Here is a 21,613-nt window from a genome sequence, read left to right as displayed (position 1 = left end):
CATAGATCAGAAAATTGGACATTTTGAAGAAAATGAAGATTATCATCATTTAAAGAAAATTATCCTGCGCACCCTGAAATCAGGGCTTCGAGCATTCAACTGATGCTCTTGCCTCCCAACAGCATGGCCAAGTTCCAGGAGAAAGTGAGGACTGCAGACTTCCTGATGAAGGGCTTATGCCTGAAACGTCGATTCTCCTGCTCTTCAAATGTTGCCTGATCGGCTGTGCTTTTCCCATGGCCTAGTTCCAGCCAACAGACCAAGGGATGATAAGGCATCTGAAAATCATTGATACAGAGCAGAGATTCAACACAACTGCTCGAGAGGCCATGTTCATGAAGAAGGAGGTGCGGAGAGTAGTGATGGAACCCACAATTGCCAACTGCTTCCACCACACAGGGTTTGAACAACTGTACTGACAGAAAAGAGAAGCAAGATGAGGTCAACCAAACCAAATTGAGGCTCTCTGCATTCGGTTATGGGAGTTGCCCAAAACTGTTCCTGGTTCTGTCTGCTGGATTGGAGCAAGCAACAATATACCCTTCATCTGTTAGAGAGGCAATTGTGGATGAAAGATTTTCAACTGAGGAGCTCTAAGAACCTGATGCCTTTTTTCCTAGCCAAAAAAACGAAAGATCATAGGGACTCTCTGTGGTCTTAAACTGCAGCACAAAAACATCCAAATATATTTGGTGGCATTCATGACATGGAAGACTGTATCACACTCATTCAAAGAGAGCATTCATGTCTTCCTGTAGTCTGTTTGGACTTTCAGAAACAAATCAATAAGTTGCCATAGGTTATTACGAGATCTTGTTCATAAGATTGGTGATAATATATTGAATAAATAAGTTAGTCATTTTTCGGACGACAGGCTGTAATGAATGAAGCACCAGATGGATCACTATTTGGCCCACAGCATTATTAATAGTCTATACTGTTGGATTAAATGAAGAGTCCAAATATTATAGATCCAAGGTTGCAAACAATACAACATAGGTGAAGAAACAAACCAGGACACATGTCGGGAGAAGTTGCAAAGGGTAAGACACTGGGCAAGAAGATGACAAATGTAACATGATGTGGGTAAGAGTTAAAGTATGCAAATTTGGAGTATGAATGGAAAGGCACAATACATTTTCACAAGACAAGTCACTACACAAGACCTTGTTCGTAAGATTTGTGATAATATATTGAGGATTGGTAAATATACAGAAAACAGAAGAAAGTTAGTCATGTTTAGGATGACAGGCTATAATTAATAAAGTACCAGAAGGATCAATATTTGGCCCACAGCTTTATTAATAGTCCACATCATTGGATTAAATAAATAAATCTGATATTCAAAGAGACCACTGTGTCCTACTACACAAAAGATAACCCACTTGAACAGAAAGACATTAGAAACACTAATATCATATTAGCTGCAGTTGCACAAAGGTTGCAATATATGATTGAGGAAATCTTGATCCAATTCGACCAATGCTGAGACCACAGCCTGTGTAACATGTACAATTATCCTTCTAAGGAAGGCTGTACTTACCTTAGAAAGTGTATAACAAACGTTCACTGGATTGATCTCTGGGATGAGCTGACTGTCCAGTGAGAAGAGATTGAGTAAGATGGTGTCTATTCTTTTGGACTTTAGAAGATTGAAAGATAATCTAATTGAAATGTTTAAAATTATAGAAGGTCTCTGAGAGGCTCTTTACCAGGAGTCATAGTCTTATAAGTGGGGTTCCAGAGAATAAAATCACAGAATCTCTACAGTATTGAAACCGGCCATTTGGCCCAAGTCCAACACCGACCGTCTGAAGAGCATCCCACCCTGACCTATCCCTGTAACCTGCATTTCCCATGGAAATGCACCTAACCCACACATCCTTGAACACTATGGGTAATTTTGCTTGGCCAATCTGCCTAACCTGCACAACTTCGGGCTGTGGGAGGAAACCGGGAGCACCCGATGGTGACCCACAGAGACACAGGGAGGACGTGCAAACTCCACACAGTCAGTCACCTGAGGATGGAATCAAACCGAGGCCCCTGGCACTGTGAGGGCAGTTGTGTTAACCACTGAGCCATTTTACTTTTCCCCACCAAACTGCACCATGTTAAGCTTGGTGCCATGGTGACAGTGTATGCCCCATTGCCTACCCATACCATGGGTATTTTACTTTCAATGGGACAAATGTCAGATGATCTGCTTGCCCATTGGCTAATAATGACCCTTCAGTAGCCACCATCATTCAAATTTTACCTGTTGCAGGAGAAGCATGCATCCTGAAAGCTAGTTGCTTTTAAATTGAGTGGCTCATGCTACCTGTTCAGGAACTCTATGAACAATAGAGCCACTTCTGCCTCTATTAGGTCTGGCAATGCCATTGGGGCAGGCCATGTTTCCCTGTGTAAAGTGCAGCTAAGAGCCTCAGGATAGTTGAGGAAGGGAGGTTGCTAGCTGTTTAAGACTGAGGTAAGTTTTTTCACTCAGAGGTTGTGAATCTTGGCGTTTTTCTAACCTGCTTTTGGAAATTGCACATGTTCAAAAATGAGATCGATAGATTTTGAAGCATGAATAAACCAAGGGCAAGAAATTAGACCTCACGTAAATGTTAGCATAGAGAACATAGACCAAAAGAACAGTATGGGACAGTACAAACCCTGCGACCCTCAATGTTGTGCTAGCCTTTTATCCTCCTCTAAAATCAAACTAACCCATACACTCTACATTTACTATCACGCATGTGCTCATCCAAGAGTTGCTTAAATGTCCCTAATGTATTTGACTCTATGACCCACTGCTGGCAGTGCATTCCATGCGCCCACCACTCTCTGTGTAAAGAATCTACCTCTAACATCTACATAGAACATAGAAATGTACAGTACAGAACAGGCCTTTTGGTCCATGATGTTGTGCCGAGGATTAATCCTAATATAAAATAAAATAACTTAACCTACGCACCCCTCAATTCACTGCTGTCCATGTGCATGCCCAGCAGTCAATTAAATGTTCCATATGACTCTGCTTCCACCACCACCACAGCTGGCAATGCATTGCATTCATTCACAACTCTCTGTGTACAGAATCTTCCTCTGACATCCCCTCTATACCGTTCTCCTAATATCTTAAAATTATGACACCTCATGCCAGTCAATTCTGCCCTGGGGAAAAGTCTCTGGCTATTGACTCTATCCACACCTCTCATTACCTTGTATATCTTGATCAGGTCACCTCTCTCCTTCCTTCTCTCCAGAGAGAAAAGTCTGAGCTTAGTCAACCTCTCTTCATAAGGCAAACCCTCCAGTCCAGGCACCATCCTGGTAAACCTTCTTTGCACCCTTTCCAAAGCCTCCGCATCTTTCCTATAATAGGGTGACCAGAACTGGACACAATATTCCAAGTGTACTCTCACCAGGGACTTGGAGAGCTGTAGCAAAACCTTGCACCTCTTAAACTCATTCCCCATGTTAATGAAAGCATACCGTATGCTTTCTTAATAACCCCATCCGTTTTTGTGGCAACTTTGAGGGATCTATGTACTTGCACACCAAGATCCCTCTGTTCCTCCACACTGTCAAGAATCCTGTCTTTAATCCTATATTCAGCATTTGAGTTCGACCTTCCCAAATACATCACTTTGCATTTATCCAGGTTAAACCCCATCTGCCATTTCTCAGCCCAGCTGTGCATCTTGTCTATGTCGTGCTGCACCCTAAACCTTCCTCCAATCACCTTAAAATTATGGCCCCTCGTGATAGCCATTTCCGCCCTGGGAAAATGTTCCTCACTATTCACTCTGTCTATGCCTCTCATCATCCTGTACACCTCTATTAAGTCACCTCTTTTCCTTCTTCACTCCAATGAGAAAAGCCCTAGCTCCCTCAACCTTTCTTCATAAGACATGCCCTCCAGTCCAGGCAGCATCCTGGTAAATCTCTTCTGCACCCTCCCTAAAGCATCTACATCCTTCCTATGATGAGGTGACCAGAACTAGATGCAATATTCCAATTGTGGTCTAACCAGGGCATTGGAGAGTTTCAGCATAACCTCCCAGCTCTTGAACTCAGTCCCCTTGCTAATGAAAGCCAACACACCATACGCTTTCTTAACAACCTTATCAACTCGGGTGGCAACTTTGAGGGGTCTATGGATGTGGACCCCTAGATCCTTCTGTTCCTCCACACTGCCAAGAATCCTGTCTTTAAACCTGTAATCTGCATTCAAATTCGTCCTTCCAAAATGAATCACATCACATTTTTCCAGGTTGAACTTGATTTGCCATTTCTCAAGCCAACTTGTCAATGTCCCATTGCAACCTATAACATTCTTCCACACTATCTACCAATTCCACCAACCTTCATGTCATCGGCAAACTTACTAACCCACCCTTTCACTTCCTCATCCAAGTCAGTTATAAAAATCACGAAGAGCAGAGGTCCCAGAACAGATGCCTGCTGGACACCACTGGTCACCGAGCCCCAAGTTGAATACTTTCCATCTACTACCACTATCTGTCTCTTATGGGATAGCCAATTTTGTATCCAGACAGCCAAATTTCCTTGTATCCCATGCCTCCTTAGTTTCTGAATAAGCCTACAACCGGGAACCTTATCAAGAGCCTTGCTAAAATCCATATATACACCATATCCACTGCTCTACCTTCCTCAATATGTTTTGTCACAATGTTCTGCTCTGAGATTCCTGAATTACAGAGCAGGGAGGAGGAGCCAGTATCGCGCCACTGCTGCTCACTATTTATCATTACCTCGTTACAGCCAAAATTTTAAATCTCCTGATGAAATTGCAAATAGAAGAAATGAACAGATATATCAAAGTGCTCAATTTGCAACATGTTCTGTTTTAAGCCAGTAAGTTACTTAATAATTATTTTAGGCATTGTTTACAGGGTTGTCCCATTCCTTTCCATCTTTCTTGATACAGTGAACTTTCATTGTGCACCTGAAGTTTGAATATTGACTCAAGCAGTTAAGTTGCTGGCATGAACTACGGAAATTGCACATTTTACATTTTAAAACAGAGCTGTACGAATCCCAGCAGGAACAACAAGATTTTCAGATTCTATCTAAAGTAATGTGATACAAGGCATGTCCTGAGAATTGTATGTAATCCGTGTTCTTCATACTTACTGGCATATTGTTTCTGACGTAAATTAACAAAATAACAACATAATATTGTTTTGATTTGTGAAACTACTGTTGTCCTTCAGGGGTTATCAGAAAATTCCCAGAATCATGTATATTTGTGAAGTTCCCCAACATAAAAAGATTTTAACTCCTGCTATGATAATAATGACATAACAATCCTTCCTCATACCTTTCATGTTTAGAAACAGTGAAGTGCCAAAAATGAAAATGGACTATACTTATAAGTGAGTCACTCAGTTTCTTACCTGTAATGTGCTAATATGAACGGGAGTACCTGTTCCATTTACAGTATTCTTAGACGATGGTTTGACCCAGTTTCCACATCCTTTTCCTTCCGCCTGCTCCTTGGCTTTCAGTTTTTTTTGCATTCGAGCTCTTTCAGCTTCAACTTTTTTTGGACTGTTCAATAAAACCTGAACAACAGCATATTCTACAAGGGATGCAAACCCAAACAAGAGGCAAGCAATCAACCAGATGTCCAAAGCTTTCACATAGGAGACCTTGGGCAGCTCTGCAGCAAGAGACATACACTCCGAAGACAAGTTGAGGACTGAAAAGATGCCTGTGAGAAACAAACATGAATGTTACCATCAATATTTAAAAAGTAGTTTTCAATGTAAATACTAGATTCATTAAGTTCACTGTATTTTAGTAAAATATAGTAGTCACAGTCCCAGAGGGCCACTCTCTCATTAGAGAGAAGAGATACTGGTGCTGCATTTAACTTAAGGATCACTATGCTGCAGGTGAGGGAATGTGGTTGAGAAGATGAGACCTTTAGTTTATCCTCAGCTAGTATGGAATTGCTGTCCTCAGCTGGTACTGTCACTCTGCATTGAAAATTAGCTGTCCAGCCAACTGAGCAAACCAACCCCCTCACCTTGGACCAGATGGAGCAGGAATCCCCATCCACCTACTAACCTTAGAACAAACAGTTGTCAATAGGTAAAAATTGGAGAATTTTTAAGAAGAAGCAGTGACAGTCCGGTTTCCATTTTTAAACACTAAGATGCCGATAGCTTCATCTCAATTACATTTTGTTTAAAAGCCTTAGGAACACAATAAGCCAATTACAACACGACATTCCGTCAATAATTCACTTGACTTACATTCTGTTTGTCACGTTTTGGAGATGCTGGTGCTGGACTGGGGCAAGGTGTACAAAATTAAAAATCCCACAACACCAGGTTATAGTCCAACAGGTTTATTTGGAAGCACTAGCTTTCGGAGCGATGCTCCTTCATCAGGTGGTTGTGGAACATGACCACACAACACAGAGTTTATAGCTAAAGCATTAGTGTGTCATGGAGTTGTAATGACATTTTAAACAACTTTAGTTAGAAATTACACAACACCAGGTTATAATTCTTAAACAAATTTAGATTAAATCTATCATCTTTTAGAATGGGATATGGTGGTTTACGTTCTTTAATCCAAGAAAAAACATTCTCAAGGTGGCATTAGCTTATCTAATAATAGGTGTCATCTCAGATCAGACAATGTATTAAAGGTGTGAAGGTAAAGTCTGTACCAATATTGAGTCACTTCTAACTTTAAGCGAATTGTCCAGCCATCAGGACAATATTGACCTCAACACCGTACAACCCTGTCATGGCAGCCCCTGCAGATGTGTCAGAATGTTGACACAGATACCACCAAATATGCATCAGGTACTCATAGAGTCATAAAGATGTACAGCATGGAAACAGACCCTTCGGTCCAACCCTCCATGCTAACCAGATATCCCAACCCAATCTAGTCCCACCTGCCAGCATCCAGCCCATATCCCTCCTAACCCTTCCTATTTATATACCCATCCAAATGCCTCTTAAATGTTACAATTGTACCAGCCTCCACCACATCCTCTGGCAGCTCATTCCATACATGTATCACCCTCTGCGTGAAAACGTTGCCCCTTCGGTCTCTTTTATATCCTTCTCCTCTCACCCTGAACACCTATGCCCTCTAGTTTTGGACTCCCCAACCCCAGGGAAAAGACTTTGTCTATTTATCCTATCCATGCCCCTCAAATTTTGTAAACCTCTATAAGGTCACCCCTCAGCCTCCGATGCTCCAGGGAAAACAGGCCCAGCCTGTTCAGCCTCTCCCTGTAGCTCAAATCCTCCAACCCTGGCAACATCCTTGTAAATCTTTTCTGAACCCTTTCACGTTTCACAACATCTTTTTGCGATAGGAAGGAGACCACAATTGCACACAATATTCCAACAGTGGCCTAACCAATGTCCCTGTACAGACGCAACATGACCTCCCAACTCATACTCAATACTCTGACCAATAAAGGAAAGCATACCAAATGCCTTCTTCACTATCCTATCTGCCTGCGACTCCACTTTCAAGGAGCTATGAACCTGCACTCCAAGGTCTCTTTGTTCAGCAACACTCCCTAGGACCTTACCATTAAGTGTATAAGGCCTGCTAAGATTTGCTTTCCCAAAATGCAGCACCTCGCATTTATCTGAATTAAACTCCATCTGCCACTTCTCAGCCCATTGGCCCTCTGTGACTCTGCCAACATTGTCTATCTCATACACTGCAGGCGGGGATGCCTTGAGGTTTAGTACATTGGCGAGACTGAACAGAAACTACGACAATGGATGAAGAGACAACGCAACAATCACTAGACAGGACCATTCCCTCTCAGTCAGGCAACACTTCAGCAGTTTGGGACATTTGGTCTCAGACCTCTGGATGACAATCCTCTAAGGCTGGCTCGGGACAATCAACAACGCAAAATGGCCGAGCAGAGATTGAGAGCCAAGTTGGATAACCATAAGGAAGGCCTCAACCAGGACCTTGGGTTCATGTCATACTACAGGTGACCCCACTGCATGATACACTCTCTCTCTCACACACAGACTCCTATATACTTGCACACTCACGCAGGTCCTCTCTCATACGCACACCCATGCAGCAGCTGCACCGCACCGCCAACCCCCCAACACACACACCCTCTCACAGGCTTATACCCCATCACACTCATACTTGACCAAGCTTACACACACACATATACTCCTTCACATGCACTCACATCAACACACTTACACACACACACGCTCTGTATCTCCTGCATGTGCACACACATACGTTTACGGGGTGAATTGGTATTTGCAGAATTACATTTTATTTTGCTCAAAAACTGCATAAATGTAAGATTCTGTCAGCCCTACTTTAGAAATAGAATCAACTCAATATTGGTACAGACTTTATCTTCACACTTTGATGCGTTGTCTGAGCTGAGATGACACCTATTATTTAGATAAGCTGATGCCACCTTGAGAAAGAGATTCTGGAACTTAGAGAATATTAAAGAACCTAAACCACCATATTCCATTTTAAAAGATGAAAATCTTAATCCAAATTTGTTTAAGAACTATAACCTCGTGTTGTGTGATTTTTAACCAAAGTTGTTTAATATATCATTGCAACTCCATGACACTGTAAATTCTGTGTTCTATGGTCATGTTCCACAACCACCTGATGAAGAGGCACTGCCTCGAAAGCTAGTTCTTCCAAATAAACCTGTTGGACTATAACCTGGTGTTGTGTGATTAGTAACTCTACAAATTTAACTGTTTTAGGATATTAACTCAATCAGATAAGCTGTTTACTTGTATTTTTAACTGCTATATGACATTGGCTTAGTCATACTGTTTTCTTATATCCCCACAGTGACTGCTGCCACTCTCCAACATGTTTCCAATGCTCCTATCAAATCTAGGGCCTCTAAAACAGCTCCAGTCATTCCATTATCATCAGTCTAATGGCAATTTGGCAAACTTTCTTCTTCAAAAGGTGTCACAGCTCAATATTTGGACTACAGTTGCCAGGCCCAAAAGGATAAGCTGTGACCTCTATACAAAGATCTGGTCTCTGTCATCTGAACTAACGTTTGTTCGGAAAGATTTTTCAATTGACTTTCAGGTGTCAGAGATTCAGCTGAGGCCACAAGGTTAAGTTATATTGGATTCATCAGTTTATTTCTGGTTTTACAAAACATTTATAAAAGTGCTGTTCTGTTTAGCTTTTCTAGAGTCAACTCTGCAAATATGCTGTCCATTTGTCATGTGAATGTAATTGTCTGTGATTTCTCGATCCAAATTACAGCTTAATTTCTAATCAAGTTCACTGATTGTTTTTGAAATAGGTTTTACTTAAACATATTTTTGAGTTAAAGAAACCTGTGAATGTGTTTTTTATTCTGAATAATAGCATACAAGGGAATCAAATTGACTTATTTAGTAATTAGTCATTTTTATTAATGGTATGATCGGAATAGTAATATAATGGAATAGTGCTTGATTATCAACACATTCATACTATCATGGTCTTAACAGTACCCTGAGATTCCTCTATTCCTTTATCCCATTAAGAAACCTTTATACTATTTAGAATGAGGCTTCCTTACACTTCTCATATGTACACCTCACACTTACTAATCTTGGAGTTCTTTCTCAGTTATGAATCTATTTTACAAATTTATTATTGTTTCACTGTATTTTGACACAGTCTTCCTCTCCATTAACGGCACACACCAATTGGAGCCACTCTTAAAGTTTGAAATTGTACCGGATTCAAATCCAAATTATGAACTACAGTGGCCCCAGAATTGGTCTTTGTAGAATACCACCTCCCAACTTCTGTCAGTCTGAGTAACCACGCTAAACCACTACTCAGATTTCTGTTCTTGAGCCAGTTGTCTCCTGTCATTCTTCAATTTGTCTCCTGAATCCAGATGTCCTGATCTTTATCATGAGTCCATCACTGTGTATTTGTTGGAAACCAAGATATAGAAAAGGCAATTATGAGTTGAAGTGGTAGCACACAAACTTCACGTGATCAGTTGACCAAACCAACTGTAACATGCAGCCTAACATTGCTGACCAGCAGCGTGCTCTGCAGGGGGCCATGAGTGTCTTGCATAGCTAGCCTCCATTTTTTAAAGGTTTTCTATTCTTTTTAAAAATGACATGTTTGTAGAACCATACAGATTTACACCATAGAAAAAAGCACTTCTGACCCCTAGCATGTGCAGTCAGAAACAACCATTTAACTATTCTAATCCCATTTTTCACCACATGGCCTTTAACCATATGCGCTACAACTGGGAGTGGAACTGTATTAGAAACTCTTTGCTGGAAAGAAGAGAAGCAGAAATGGAGCAACAGGTTGAAGTGAAGATTGTTCAGGTCTCTGATCAGGTGCCAAAGTCTTAATCCAGAGGTAGAAAGAAGAGAGGTCAGGTTTTCACAGGGGGCAGGAATGGTTTTAAGGCAAATCCTGAAAAACTGAGGGCAGGTGTTCATTTTTAGAGTCTGATCCAGATGACTTGGCTACGCTGCCTTCAAATGACCTCACGTATGTGCTCAAGGTCAGAAAGTGCTTCTTCTATTGTTTCAGACCCACTTCTTCTAGCTTCAATCTCTTCCAGTTAGTTAGACATGTTTCGGGTGTAACCCTTCTTCAGCACAGGGGTGGGGGAGATGCAGATAAAGGGTGAGGCAGGGGCAGGGTGGTGAAGTGGGGATAGGTGAAGACAGGTGGAGGGTATGACCTGGTTGGTCAATGGGAGGAATGAATCCAGTTGGTGGCTGGAAGCAGTGGCAGTGAGGGGGAGGGGCTGGGAAAGGAGTTGGGAGATGGGGAGAGAGGTCATTTGAAATTGGAGAACTCAATGTTGAGTCCTCTGGGCTGTAGAGTGCTGAGATGGAAGGTATGGTGTTGTTCCTCCAATAGGCCTTGTGGTTAGTTTTGGTAATGGAGGAGGCCAAGGATGGTCATGTCAGGCAGGGAGTGGTTGGGGAATTGAAATGGCGCTGACTGAGAGGACTAGTCGACCTCTATGGACCCAGCTGCAATGCTCAATGAGCCGTTCCCTCAGTTTACGTTCGGTCTCCCCAGTGTAGAATTTATCCATTTCAGGATTTTTGCTGGGAAGCCACTGATGGCCCATAGTAGAGTATTAGATAGATAGAGTCATAGGGATGCACAGCATGGAAACTGACCTTGCGGTCCAACTCATCCATGCTGACCAGATATCCTAAATTAGTCTACTCCCATTTGCCAGCACTTGGCCCATATATCCTGAAACCCCTTCTATTCACATACACAGCCTTTTAAATTGTACAAGCCTCTACCACTTCCTCTGGCAGCTCATTCCATGCACGCACCACCCTCTGCATGAGAAAGTTGCCCCTTGGAGTAACCACAGTGTGAGCAAGTGATTTGAAGGAAACTGGAGATTGAGCAGCTGGTCACATAAACTATTTTAGGACTAGGTCATTTTGCCCCTTAAGCCTACTCCATTTCCAGAAAGATTTTGGCTGATCAGATTCATGTCCAGCTCCATGTTCCTGTCCGTCTCTCCCCATCGATAGCCCCAAAGCCATTCACTTGTAGATCTAAAATCTGTTTAACTGAGCCTTGAATTCCTTGACTGACTTCAGTTTCTCCAGCTCTCAGAGGTAATGAGTTCCAAAGACAAATAACTCAACAAGAAAAACAATTCCTCCTTATTTCTGCTGTAAGTGGGAAGCCTCTCATTTTTAAACTGTGTTCTCTAATTTGTGATTCCCACACAAGAGGAAATATCCACTCAGCAGCTATCCCATCAAGTATGTCAGTAATGATTCGTTTTTGACTAATCTGAGACAGATGTATAGGTGTAGAATGATAGTCATTATTTTTAAGCAGCTAGCCTCTCATTAATTGTAGTGAATCAAAAACTTTCATCTTAGATCACTAGCACATTATTTAATAATGTGGCTATAGTCCGGATGTCACATTATTTTGTGTATGGTCACCCACAAATAGCACTTTCAATGGCCATACAAATGGCAGCCCTCACAGTCGTGGTACAATGTCCTCTAGAACTGTCGGTTCCGACACCTTGATAAAGTCACATTTGTGCTCTTTCTGCTTCCTTCTGGAAAAGGAGGACAAGAGGAATTCTCATCTGTTTTCCTTAACATTTCTTGTATGTCCAAACCCTCAATATTTAATTTCTGGTCCTGTTGCTTCAGAAGCAACGGTGGGCGGCACGGTGGCACAGTGGTTAGCACTGCTGCCTCACAGCACCTGAGACCCGGGTTCAATTCCCGACTCAGGCGACTGACTGTGTGGAGTTTGCACGTTCTCCCCGTGTCTGCGTGGGTTTCCTCCGGGTGCTCCGGTTTCCTCCCACAGTCCAAAGATGTGCGGGTCAGGTGAATTGGCCATGCTAAATTGCCCGTAGTGTTAGGTAAGGGGTAAATGTAGGGGTATGGGTGGGTTGCGCTTCGGCGGGTCAGTGTGGACTTGTTGGGCCGAAGGACCTGTTTCCACACTGTCAGTAATCTAATTCATTCATGGGATAAGGACATCGCTGACCAGCATTTGTATAGGTTAGGTAGGACTCGGTCGGCGCAACATCGAGGGCCGAAGGGCCTGTACTGCGCTGTATCCTTCTATGTTCTAAGCCATGTTTCAGGAATTCCAACTGGTTCTACAACTCGAGCTTCAATTTGGATTACAACCTCCTTATTTTGGATTTTGTGTACATTGCCCTGTACAGGCAATTTAAGTCATTTTTTTAACAGCTATTGCTTTCATTTGATTTTTGATGTTAAATTTATACCCGTGTTTCATAACTGTATGTGTTTCTTGACTATTTGTTATTCTTGACCCTGATCTTTGTGTGGCCTTGACTCTCACCTCCTGTTCCTGTTATTTTCAGATACCTTATTTTATTCAGATCCCACCCCATTTTAGCTACTGAAAAACTCAACACCAGCCCAAATTATCCTTTCCATTTGGATGATGGTCCCACCCTGGTTCAGGTCGAGCCCATTCCAGTGCACCGGCACACTTGTGCCATGAAATCAAATTTTTCAACTCACACTAATCCTTCAGTGACCCACACGTCTTCTCAACTTTTCTATCTCTGTACCACCATATGCAGTTCAAGTTACAGTGCTGTGCTTAATATAAGGCAACTAGTACAAATCTGATTGCTAATTATCACAGGAAGTGACATCAGGTCTGATAATTGTGTGTAAATAGACTAATTACATAAAAGAATAATGCAGAGATATCTCCATGTTCTGAACATGAAGCGCATAGTTCAACAAATGATTCGAGCTACCAAGATATCTTCATGTCCACCTTTAAGCACACTTACAACCTGATGGTAGCATTAAGTTCATAAAATATAGGGACAAAATTAGGCCACTTGATCATGACTGATATGCTCCTCACCTCCATTTCACTGCCTTTTCCCCATAACCCTTCAGCCCATTATCGTTTACTACTAATCTGTCTAACTCCTCCTTAAATTTACACCCTGTTCCAGCATCCAACGCACTTTATGGTAGTGAATTCTACAGATTTGCAAACCTTTGAAGTTGTTTCTCCTCAACTCTATTTTAACTATGCTATCCTTTATCGTAAGACTATGACCTTTTATCTAAGAATGCCCCACACATCTATTTTATCCATACCTTTTATCATCTTGAATTCATCAATTTAACCTCCCCTCACTCCTCTAAATTCCAGAGGGTAAACTGTTCAATCTCTCTTCACACGACAAACCCCTCATCTGGGATCAATCTAGTGAAGCTCTTCTGAACTGCCTCCAATTCCACTACATCATTCCTTACGTAAGGGGACTAAAACTATGCACAATACTCCAGATGTGGTCTCACCAATGCCTTGTATCACTACAACAATACTTCTTACCTTTATATTCTATTCCTTTAGCTATAAAAGCTAACATTCAATTCACTTTCTTTATTACCTGCTGTACTTGCATGCCAATTTTCTGTGACTCATCAACGAGGACACCCAAATCCCTCCGCACAGAACACCATGAAGTCTCTCCACATTTAGATAATATGTCGACTTCCCATTTTTCCAATCAAAATGCGTGACCTCACACTTATCCATGTTAAACTCCAGCTGCCACGTGTTGGCCCACTCACCTAACCTATCTATTTGTAAAGTTTTTATTTTCTCATTGCAATTTACCATCCCCCCTATTTTTGTGTTGTTAGCAAATGTAGGTTCCTTATGCCCAAAACGTCGAATCTCCTGTTTCTTGGATGCTGCCTGATCTGCTGCGCTTTTCCAGCAACACATTTTCAGCTCTGATCTCCAGCATCTGCAGACCTCACTTTCTCCTTGTAAATAGCTAGGGGACAAGGACCAAATCCTATGGCACCCCACTAGTTACTTCTTCCCATCCAGAAAAAAAAAACATTTATCCCCACTCTCTGTCTTTGTTCATCAGCCAGTCACTTATCCAAGCTAATAAATTATCTTTAATCCATATAATCCAATCTTGTGAATTAATCTTTTGTGTGGCAAATTATCAAATGCCTTCTGGAAGTCCAGATATATTACATCTATAGGACTCCCATTATCTACTTTGCCTGTCACATCTGCGAAGAACTCTAGCAAATTAATCCAACTTGACTCGACCTTCATAAAACCATGCTGAATCGGATGGATAGCATTTTGACATTCTGAATGTCCTGGTATTGCTTCCTTGATGATTGATTCTAACACTTTCCCAACAATAGACACTAAACCATCTGGTCTGTTATTTCTCACATATTACCTCCCTAGCTGATTGAAGAGATTACATTAGCATTTTTCCAATCTGCTGGAACCTTTCCCATGTCTAGGGAATTTTGGAATTCAAATGAGCATTTATTAAACATGATTTGGTTCAAACATGATTTGGGAACTGCGGATTTTTAAAATTATAAAGCAAACTCCCATTTGCCGTTACGCGATTCAATCCCTGGCACTACCTGAATGGCAACACACAGCCTTAGAATCCTCTGCACACTGTGTGTTCAGCTAAAACAGGAATGCAATCAGCTCTGTAAGTCTTGACACTTAGTTTGAAACTGGGAATTGCAGTCTACATTTAGAAGGAACTTTACTTCAAACGGGGGGAGAATCTTAAGGAGGACTGGACTTCCGTGTCAGCATTACTTAGTCAAGTCGACTCACCTGTTTTCTGGTGAGGTGCTTCATAAAAGGTACAGTGCTGTAGTCAGTGATTTTAGCTTTAGTGTTAAACTTACAGTATTATTTCATTAAAATATATGATTTAAAGATTTACTTAGACTGTGCTATCGTTTGTGTTAAGACAGCTGTTACTTTTGTTTTGATTTTTACTGATATTTTTGGTGGTTCACCCCAACCCTGTTTTTCCCATAGGCCCCATTACTTCTATTGTGCGATTATCTATAACATGATGTTGCACGGGAATGCAACTACTGCCTTACAGAAAAACTACCTGGATTGTAAACAATGGATTCGCTATCTCCGCTGCCACTTCCCTTACTCTCGGACGTAGGCCATCAGGCCTAGGAGACTTGGCTGCCATTAATCCTAACAGTTTGCTGAGTAACTTTTCCCTATCGATGTTGATTGTTCTTAGTTCTACCCTTTCTACTGCCTCTGATTTGCCCATTCCAACAGGAATGGTACTATTGTCCTCCAATGTGAAAATGGAGGCTAAGTATTGAGTTAGTATTTCTAATAGTGTTCCCACTATTAGCTTCTGGTTTCAGCTTCCAAGAGAACAACATTCAGCTTAGCGACGCTTATCTTTTTTGATAGTTTTTGCTAGGGGGTGACACAGTGGCTCAGTGGTCAGCACTGCTGCCTCACAGCGCCAGGGACCCAGGTTCAATTCCAGCCTCGGATGACTGTCTGTGTGGAGTTTGCATGTTCTCCCAGTGTCTGCACGGGTTTCCTCCGGGTGCTCCGGTTTCCTCCCATGGTCTAAAGATGTGCAGGTTAGATGAATTGGCCATGCTAAATTGTCCATAGTCTTCAGGGATATGTAGATTAGGTGCATGAGGGTTGATGTGGACTTGTTGGGCCGAAGGGCCTGTAGGGATTCTGATTCATGATTCTTCTTTTGTAAGTTACTCAGGTCTTTTTTTTTGTCTCCCTTTGTTTATGGTTGAAAGCTTCCCAATCTTCCAGCCTGCCGCTGGCCTTTGCAATATGGTACACCTTTGTTTTACCTTGTTTACCTATGGATTTTTTTTACCCCATTACCATCTTTCTTCCTCATGGGAATATATTTTAATTGTGAGGAATTAAGTAGCTCCTTAAACAACTGCCACTGCTGATCCACTGTCTTACCTTTTAGCTTTCCTGTCCAATCTATATGGACCAAATTTGTCCTCATGCCTATATAATTTCCTTTATTTAATTCCAGAACACTAGTGCAGGACTCCACTGAATTCTGAATTCTGTCATATTATGGCCACTACTTCCTGGAGGATTCCTAACTATGATGTTATCAATTAATCTCTCCTCATTACACAGTACCAAATCCAGCGTTGCCTGCTCCCTGGTTGGTTCCGCAACATACTGCTGCAAGAAATAATCTCTAATACATTCAATGGATTCTGCCTCCAGGCTACCCTTGCCAGTTTGGGTCTTCCAATCTATGCGCATGGTTAAACCACCCACGATTATTGCTGTACCTTTCGTGCAAGTCTCTAATATTTTCATGTTTATACTGTGCCCCACTGTGCAACTACTCTTTGGGGACCTACAGATTACTCCTACAAAGTACTTCTTCCCTATATTATTTCTTATTTCTACCCAGACTGATTCCACATCTTGATCTCTTATGCTTAGGTCATTTCTCATTACAACACTGATCCGTTCCTTCACCAGCAAAGCTCCACCACCTCCTTTTCCTTTCAGTCTGTCTTTCCGAAATGCTGAATACCGTTGAATATTCAATTCCCAGACCTGGTCTCATGTAACCATGTCTCAGTAGTCGCTATCAAATTAACTCATTAATTTTGTTTCAAATACTTCATGTATTTAGATACAAAACTTTTAAACTATTCTACTGGTAAACATCCCTACTCTTTTATAATTCTTCGGTGCATAAAGACAACATTACTACCATTAAAATCTCTCCTTGCAGCAAAGGGGAACAGCATCTATGTGATGCCCAACACTACTGTGAAAATTTACAACAAAGGAAAGCAGCAGTAGCCATGTTACAATATTAATGTGAGATGAGAGAACATTTCTGCAGTACAGAAAAATGAGAGGAAAAAGCAGTAGACTTAAAATGAGGGAAACTAAAGACATCACAATAGACAGACAGTCTCGAGTAAAGACAGATGAATCACACAGAAGAAACTGGCAAATGCTGTGTAGATAGGTTATAGAAGTAAACACACTCCAGCGGTAAGCATGACTGGCAGAATCTGAAGTGGACAGACTTATGTGACAAGGGAAGCTGTCAGAGATTAGAGTAGACAGTTCCTGGCAGCAAACAAATCTTTGCAGCAGGTAAACTCCATCGCTAAGCAAAAAAGGCATAAATCGTCATAACTGGTCTCAAACAGAATGTGAGATGGTGAAGCTAACCGACTCTTGAAACATTGTACTAAAAATATGCTCTAGGTCAAACCAACTCACTGATTGACACTCTAACATGTTACTAAGACAACAAAAAAAGGAACAGCAGCAGGCCATTAGGGAATCAAAAAGACATTGACATGTTTGTTAATAGATCCTTGAAGGAAGCAGGAAAGGTAGATAAGGAAGTTAAGAATGTATGTCAGATACTTGCCTTTATTATCAACACATTGATTACAAAAGTGAGAAGGTTATGATGAAGCTGTACATAATGTTAGTTAGGCCTTAGCTGAAGTACCATGTGCCGTTCTGGTTGCCATATTATAGACAGGATGTGACTGCACTGGAAAGGGTACAGAAGAGATTCACTAGGATGTTGCCTGAGTTGGAGTAATTCAACTATGAAGACAGACTAATAGATTTGGGAGAATGTTGAATGAGTATTTGACTGAGGGGCATGGTCAGGACAGTTAGGGAGAAACTTTTCTACTTCACAGCACAGTTCAGTAACCAGGGGCCAGCATTTTAAGGTAAGGATCAGGAGTTTCAGAAAGGATTTGAGGAAAAAAAATTCACCCACAGGATTATGGATATCTTGAACTCATTGCCTGAAAAAATGGTAGCAGCAGGATCCATTAAGATATTTAAGAAGTATTTAGATGAACACTTGATATGTCATATCATAAAAGGCTATGAATGTTTGATAGCTAGCACAGACACAATGCATTAAATGGCTTTTTTCCGTGCTGTAAAAGCTGTATGACTCTCTATGATTTCCTCAATAAAACCAGAGTTACACTTGACTGAGAGGCAGGTAGGTCAATCTCAAACAAGTCTGTCCTCTCTTCTCGGCCCTGAGCATGTCTGTCAAACTTAATATGGTCAATTATGACAGCTGTATAATGTCAAAGAACCTACAAAAGCCTTCAGAATCTAGTTATTTCTCACCAAATCTCAGTAATCCCTTGGTTTGTCAGTTTATACTTAGTGTGGTATCCCATCTCTTATAAGAACATCCGGCCTATGTCTGGCTTGTGTAAGAGGTCTGAGGTGTCTGTGAAGAACCAATTGTGCCACTGTGCAGCCTGGTCCAAGTCAGGTAGTTGAAAGATTTTCCCTGTCACTAGATAACTTCTTTTATTCATTGGTTTATTTATTGCCCACCCCTAATTACCCTAGAGATGGTGGTGATGAGCTGCCTTCCTGAACTGCTGCAAACCATGCAAACATTGTAGGGAGGGACTTTCAGGATTTTAGCGCAATGACAGAAAAGGAACAGTGATATATTCCCAAATAGGGATGGTGCCAGTCTTGGAGGGAAACTTGCAGGTCGTTGTATTCCCATATATCTGTTTCTCTGCCAATCCAGATGGCCGAAGTCATGAGTTTGAAAGGAAATGACAAAAGATCCTGGATGAGTTGTTTCAGTGGATCTTGTAGATGATGAAACACACAATGGCAGCAGTGTTTATCAAAAGAGGGAGTGAAAGTATAATTAATATACTTGGTATTGAGGTTTTCTGTATTTCCCAGGGTTCTGCTATTTAATATATGTTCCCTTGCTTTGTTAGTCCTTCCAAAATGCATGACCTCATACTTTTCAGGATTAAATTCCATTTGTCACTGTTCATCCCTTTCGGATTAGCCAATGTCCTGTAGTCTAAGGTTTTAATCTTTGCTATTTACCACACCACCAATTTTCATGTCATCTACGAACTTGATCACATCTCCCACATTAATGCCTAAATCACTGATATACACAACAAACAGCAAGGGACAAAACACTGAAGCCTGTGGTACACTACTGGACCCAGGCTTCCAGTCATAAAGGCATAATTGACCATCAGCCTCTGCTTCCTGCCACTAAGCCAATTTTGGATCAATTTTGCCAAATTTCCTTGTATTCCATGGGGTCTTAAGTCAACCAGTCTGCCACATAAGATGGTAATGAAGGAGACTATATCAACTACCTTTATCTGTACATTTTGCACAAAAAATTCAATCAAATTTATCAGTCACGATCTTCCTGTTACAAAACCATGCTGACTATCCTTGATTAATTCTGGTCTCTCCAAGTGCGGATTAATTCTGTTCATCAGACATTTTTCCAATAGTCTCTACACCACAGATGTTAAACTTGCTGTTTTTTCTCTATCACCTTTTTTCAGCAATGGTCTTGTCCTTAGCACTCCTCCTGTGGCCAGAGCGAATTTGAAAATTAATATCAGAACTCCTACAATCTCCTCCTTTTCTCCCACAACAGCCTGTAATGCATCTCATCTGGCCTGAGATTTATTATCCATTTACAAGTCTGTTAACACAGCAAATACCTCCCCCCCCCTCAATATTAATTTGTTATCGTAGTCCTTCTCTCTGATGTCTAGACCTATACTGTCCTTCTATATTGTGAATACAAATGGAAGTACTCACTTAAAACTTCATATATGTCCTTTGGTTCCATATACATAATGCCACTTTGATCTCTAATGAGCCCTACTCCTTTCCTAAGTTAAAACAAAGAACTATTGATGCTGGCGATCTGAAACGAAAACAGAAATTGCTGGCAAACCCTGCAGTCTGGCAGCATCGTTGCAAGAATGATTTGGAGATGTCGGTGTTGGACTGGGGTGTACAAAGTTAAAAATCACATAACACCAGGTTATAGTCCAACAGGTTTAATTGGTGTGCCTCCAATTAAACCTGTTGGACTATAACCTGGTGTTGTGTGATTTTTAACCTCGTTGCAAGAAGGCAGAGGTAGCATTTCAAGTCTGGTGACTTTTCATCAGAACTGCAGTTCACCAGCAATTTGTGTCCAGGTTCCTTATATTTTCTCAGTTATTCTCTTGCTGCAGATATACAAGTACTTATAAAATGGTTTTGGATTTTCCTTAATGTTATCACAGGATCCCTACAGTGTGGAAGCAGGCCATTCACCCCATTGAGTCCATACGAAACATCCAAACAACATCCCAACTAGATTCACCCCTCTACCTTATCCTTGTAAGCCTGCATTTCCTGTGGCTAATCAGCATATCCCTGGACACTATGGGCACTTTAGCGAGGTCAATCCATTTAACCTGCACATCTTTGGACTGTCAGAGGAAACCCATGCATACATGGGGAGAATGCATAAAGTCCACACAAACAGTCGCCAGAGGCTGGAATTGAACCCAGGTCCCTGACGCTCTGAGGCAGCAGTGCTAACTACTAAGACATTGTGCCACCCTTATGGGATTTTTCATGTTCTCACTCCTCTCCCCCAATTCCTTTTTCGAAGCAACTCCTTGCACTTTCCATATTTCTCTTGGGCATTCACTCTCTTGAGCATTTGGTATCTACCACAAACTTCCTTCTATTTCTTGGCCAATCCTGCACATCCTTTGACATCCAGGGCTTTCCGTGTCTGATAGTCACATTATTCACCTTTATGGTGCTGTACTCTCACTATTTATGATTCTGAATGCCATTCAGTGCTTTGATGTGAATTTTCCTGCAAGTAGCTGCTCTCAGTTCACATTAGCCTAATTGTCTTACTTTAATAACAGTTCAACTTTATCTCTAGATCTTCATGAATTGTAGTCAATTTCACTGAAATGCTCCCCTACCACTTGCCTGCTTTTGTTCCCTAAAATTAGGTCTAACACGGTCCCTTCTCTTGTAAGACTTTCTACTTCCTGACTTGAAAAGCTTTACTGGATAGATGTGAAGAAATCAAACCCCTCTAAGCTTTTAATACTTTGTCTATTCCAGTCAATATTGGGTAAATTAAGATCCCCTATTATTATTATCTTATTGTTTTTACACATCTCAGATTTGCCTACACACCTGTCTTTCTGTCTTCTTCTGACTGTTTTGGGGTCAACAGTACATCCCCTGTTTAAGTTGTAACCATATGGCAGAAAAGATTGGAAGGGGATATTATTAAGATCCATAAAATTATGAGGGGCATAGATAGGGTAGATGGGATCAAAGGCATTTCCCCTTAATGGAGAGATCAATGACTGAGGCATAGCTTTAAGGCAAAAGGCAGAAGGTT

At 41.3% G+C, this 21,613-nt stretch overlaps 1 protein-coding gene across 1 annotated transcript in view; it reads right to left on the bottom strand.

The window, feature by feature from the left end:
- Nucleotides 1-21,613, bottom strand: part of glrbb (glycine receptor, beta b) — a 216,188-nt gene that overhangs the window by 62,880 nt on the left and 131,695 nt on the right. Inside the window, exon 9 of the mRNA XM_060851436.1 lies at nucleotides 5,412-5,728. Coding sequence (XP_060707419.1) covers nucleotides 5,412-5,728 — 317 coding nt within the window. The remainder of the gene's footprint in view (nucleotides 1-5,411; nucleotides 5,729-21,613) is intronic.

The sequence above is a fragment of the Hemiscyllium ocellatum genome, chromosome 36 (genome assembly GCF_020745735.1).
Source record: "Hemiscyllium ocellatum isolate sHemOce1 chromosome 36, sHemOce1.pat.X.cur, whole genome shotgun sequence".
NCBI lineage: Eukaryota > Metazoa > Chordata > Chondrichthyes > Orectolobiformes > Hemiscylliidae > Hemiscyllium > Hemiscyllium ocellatum.
The sequence above is the reverse complement of the archived record's forward strand: the minus strand, read 5'-3'. Positions and strand labels throughout refer to the sequence as shown.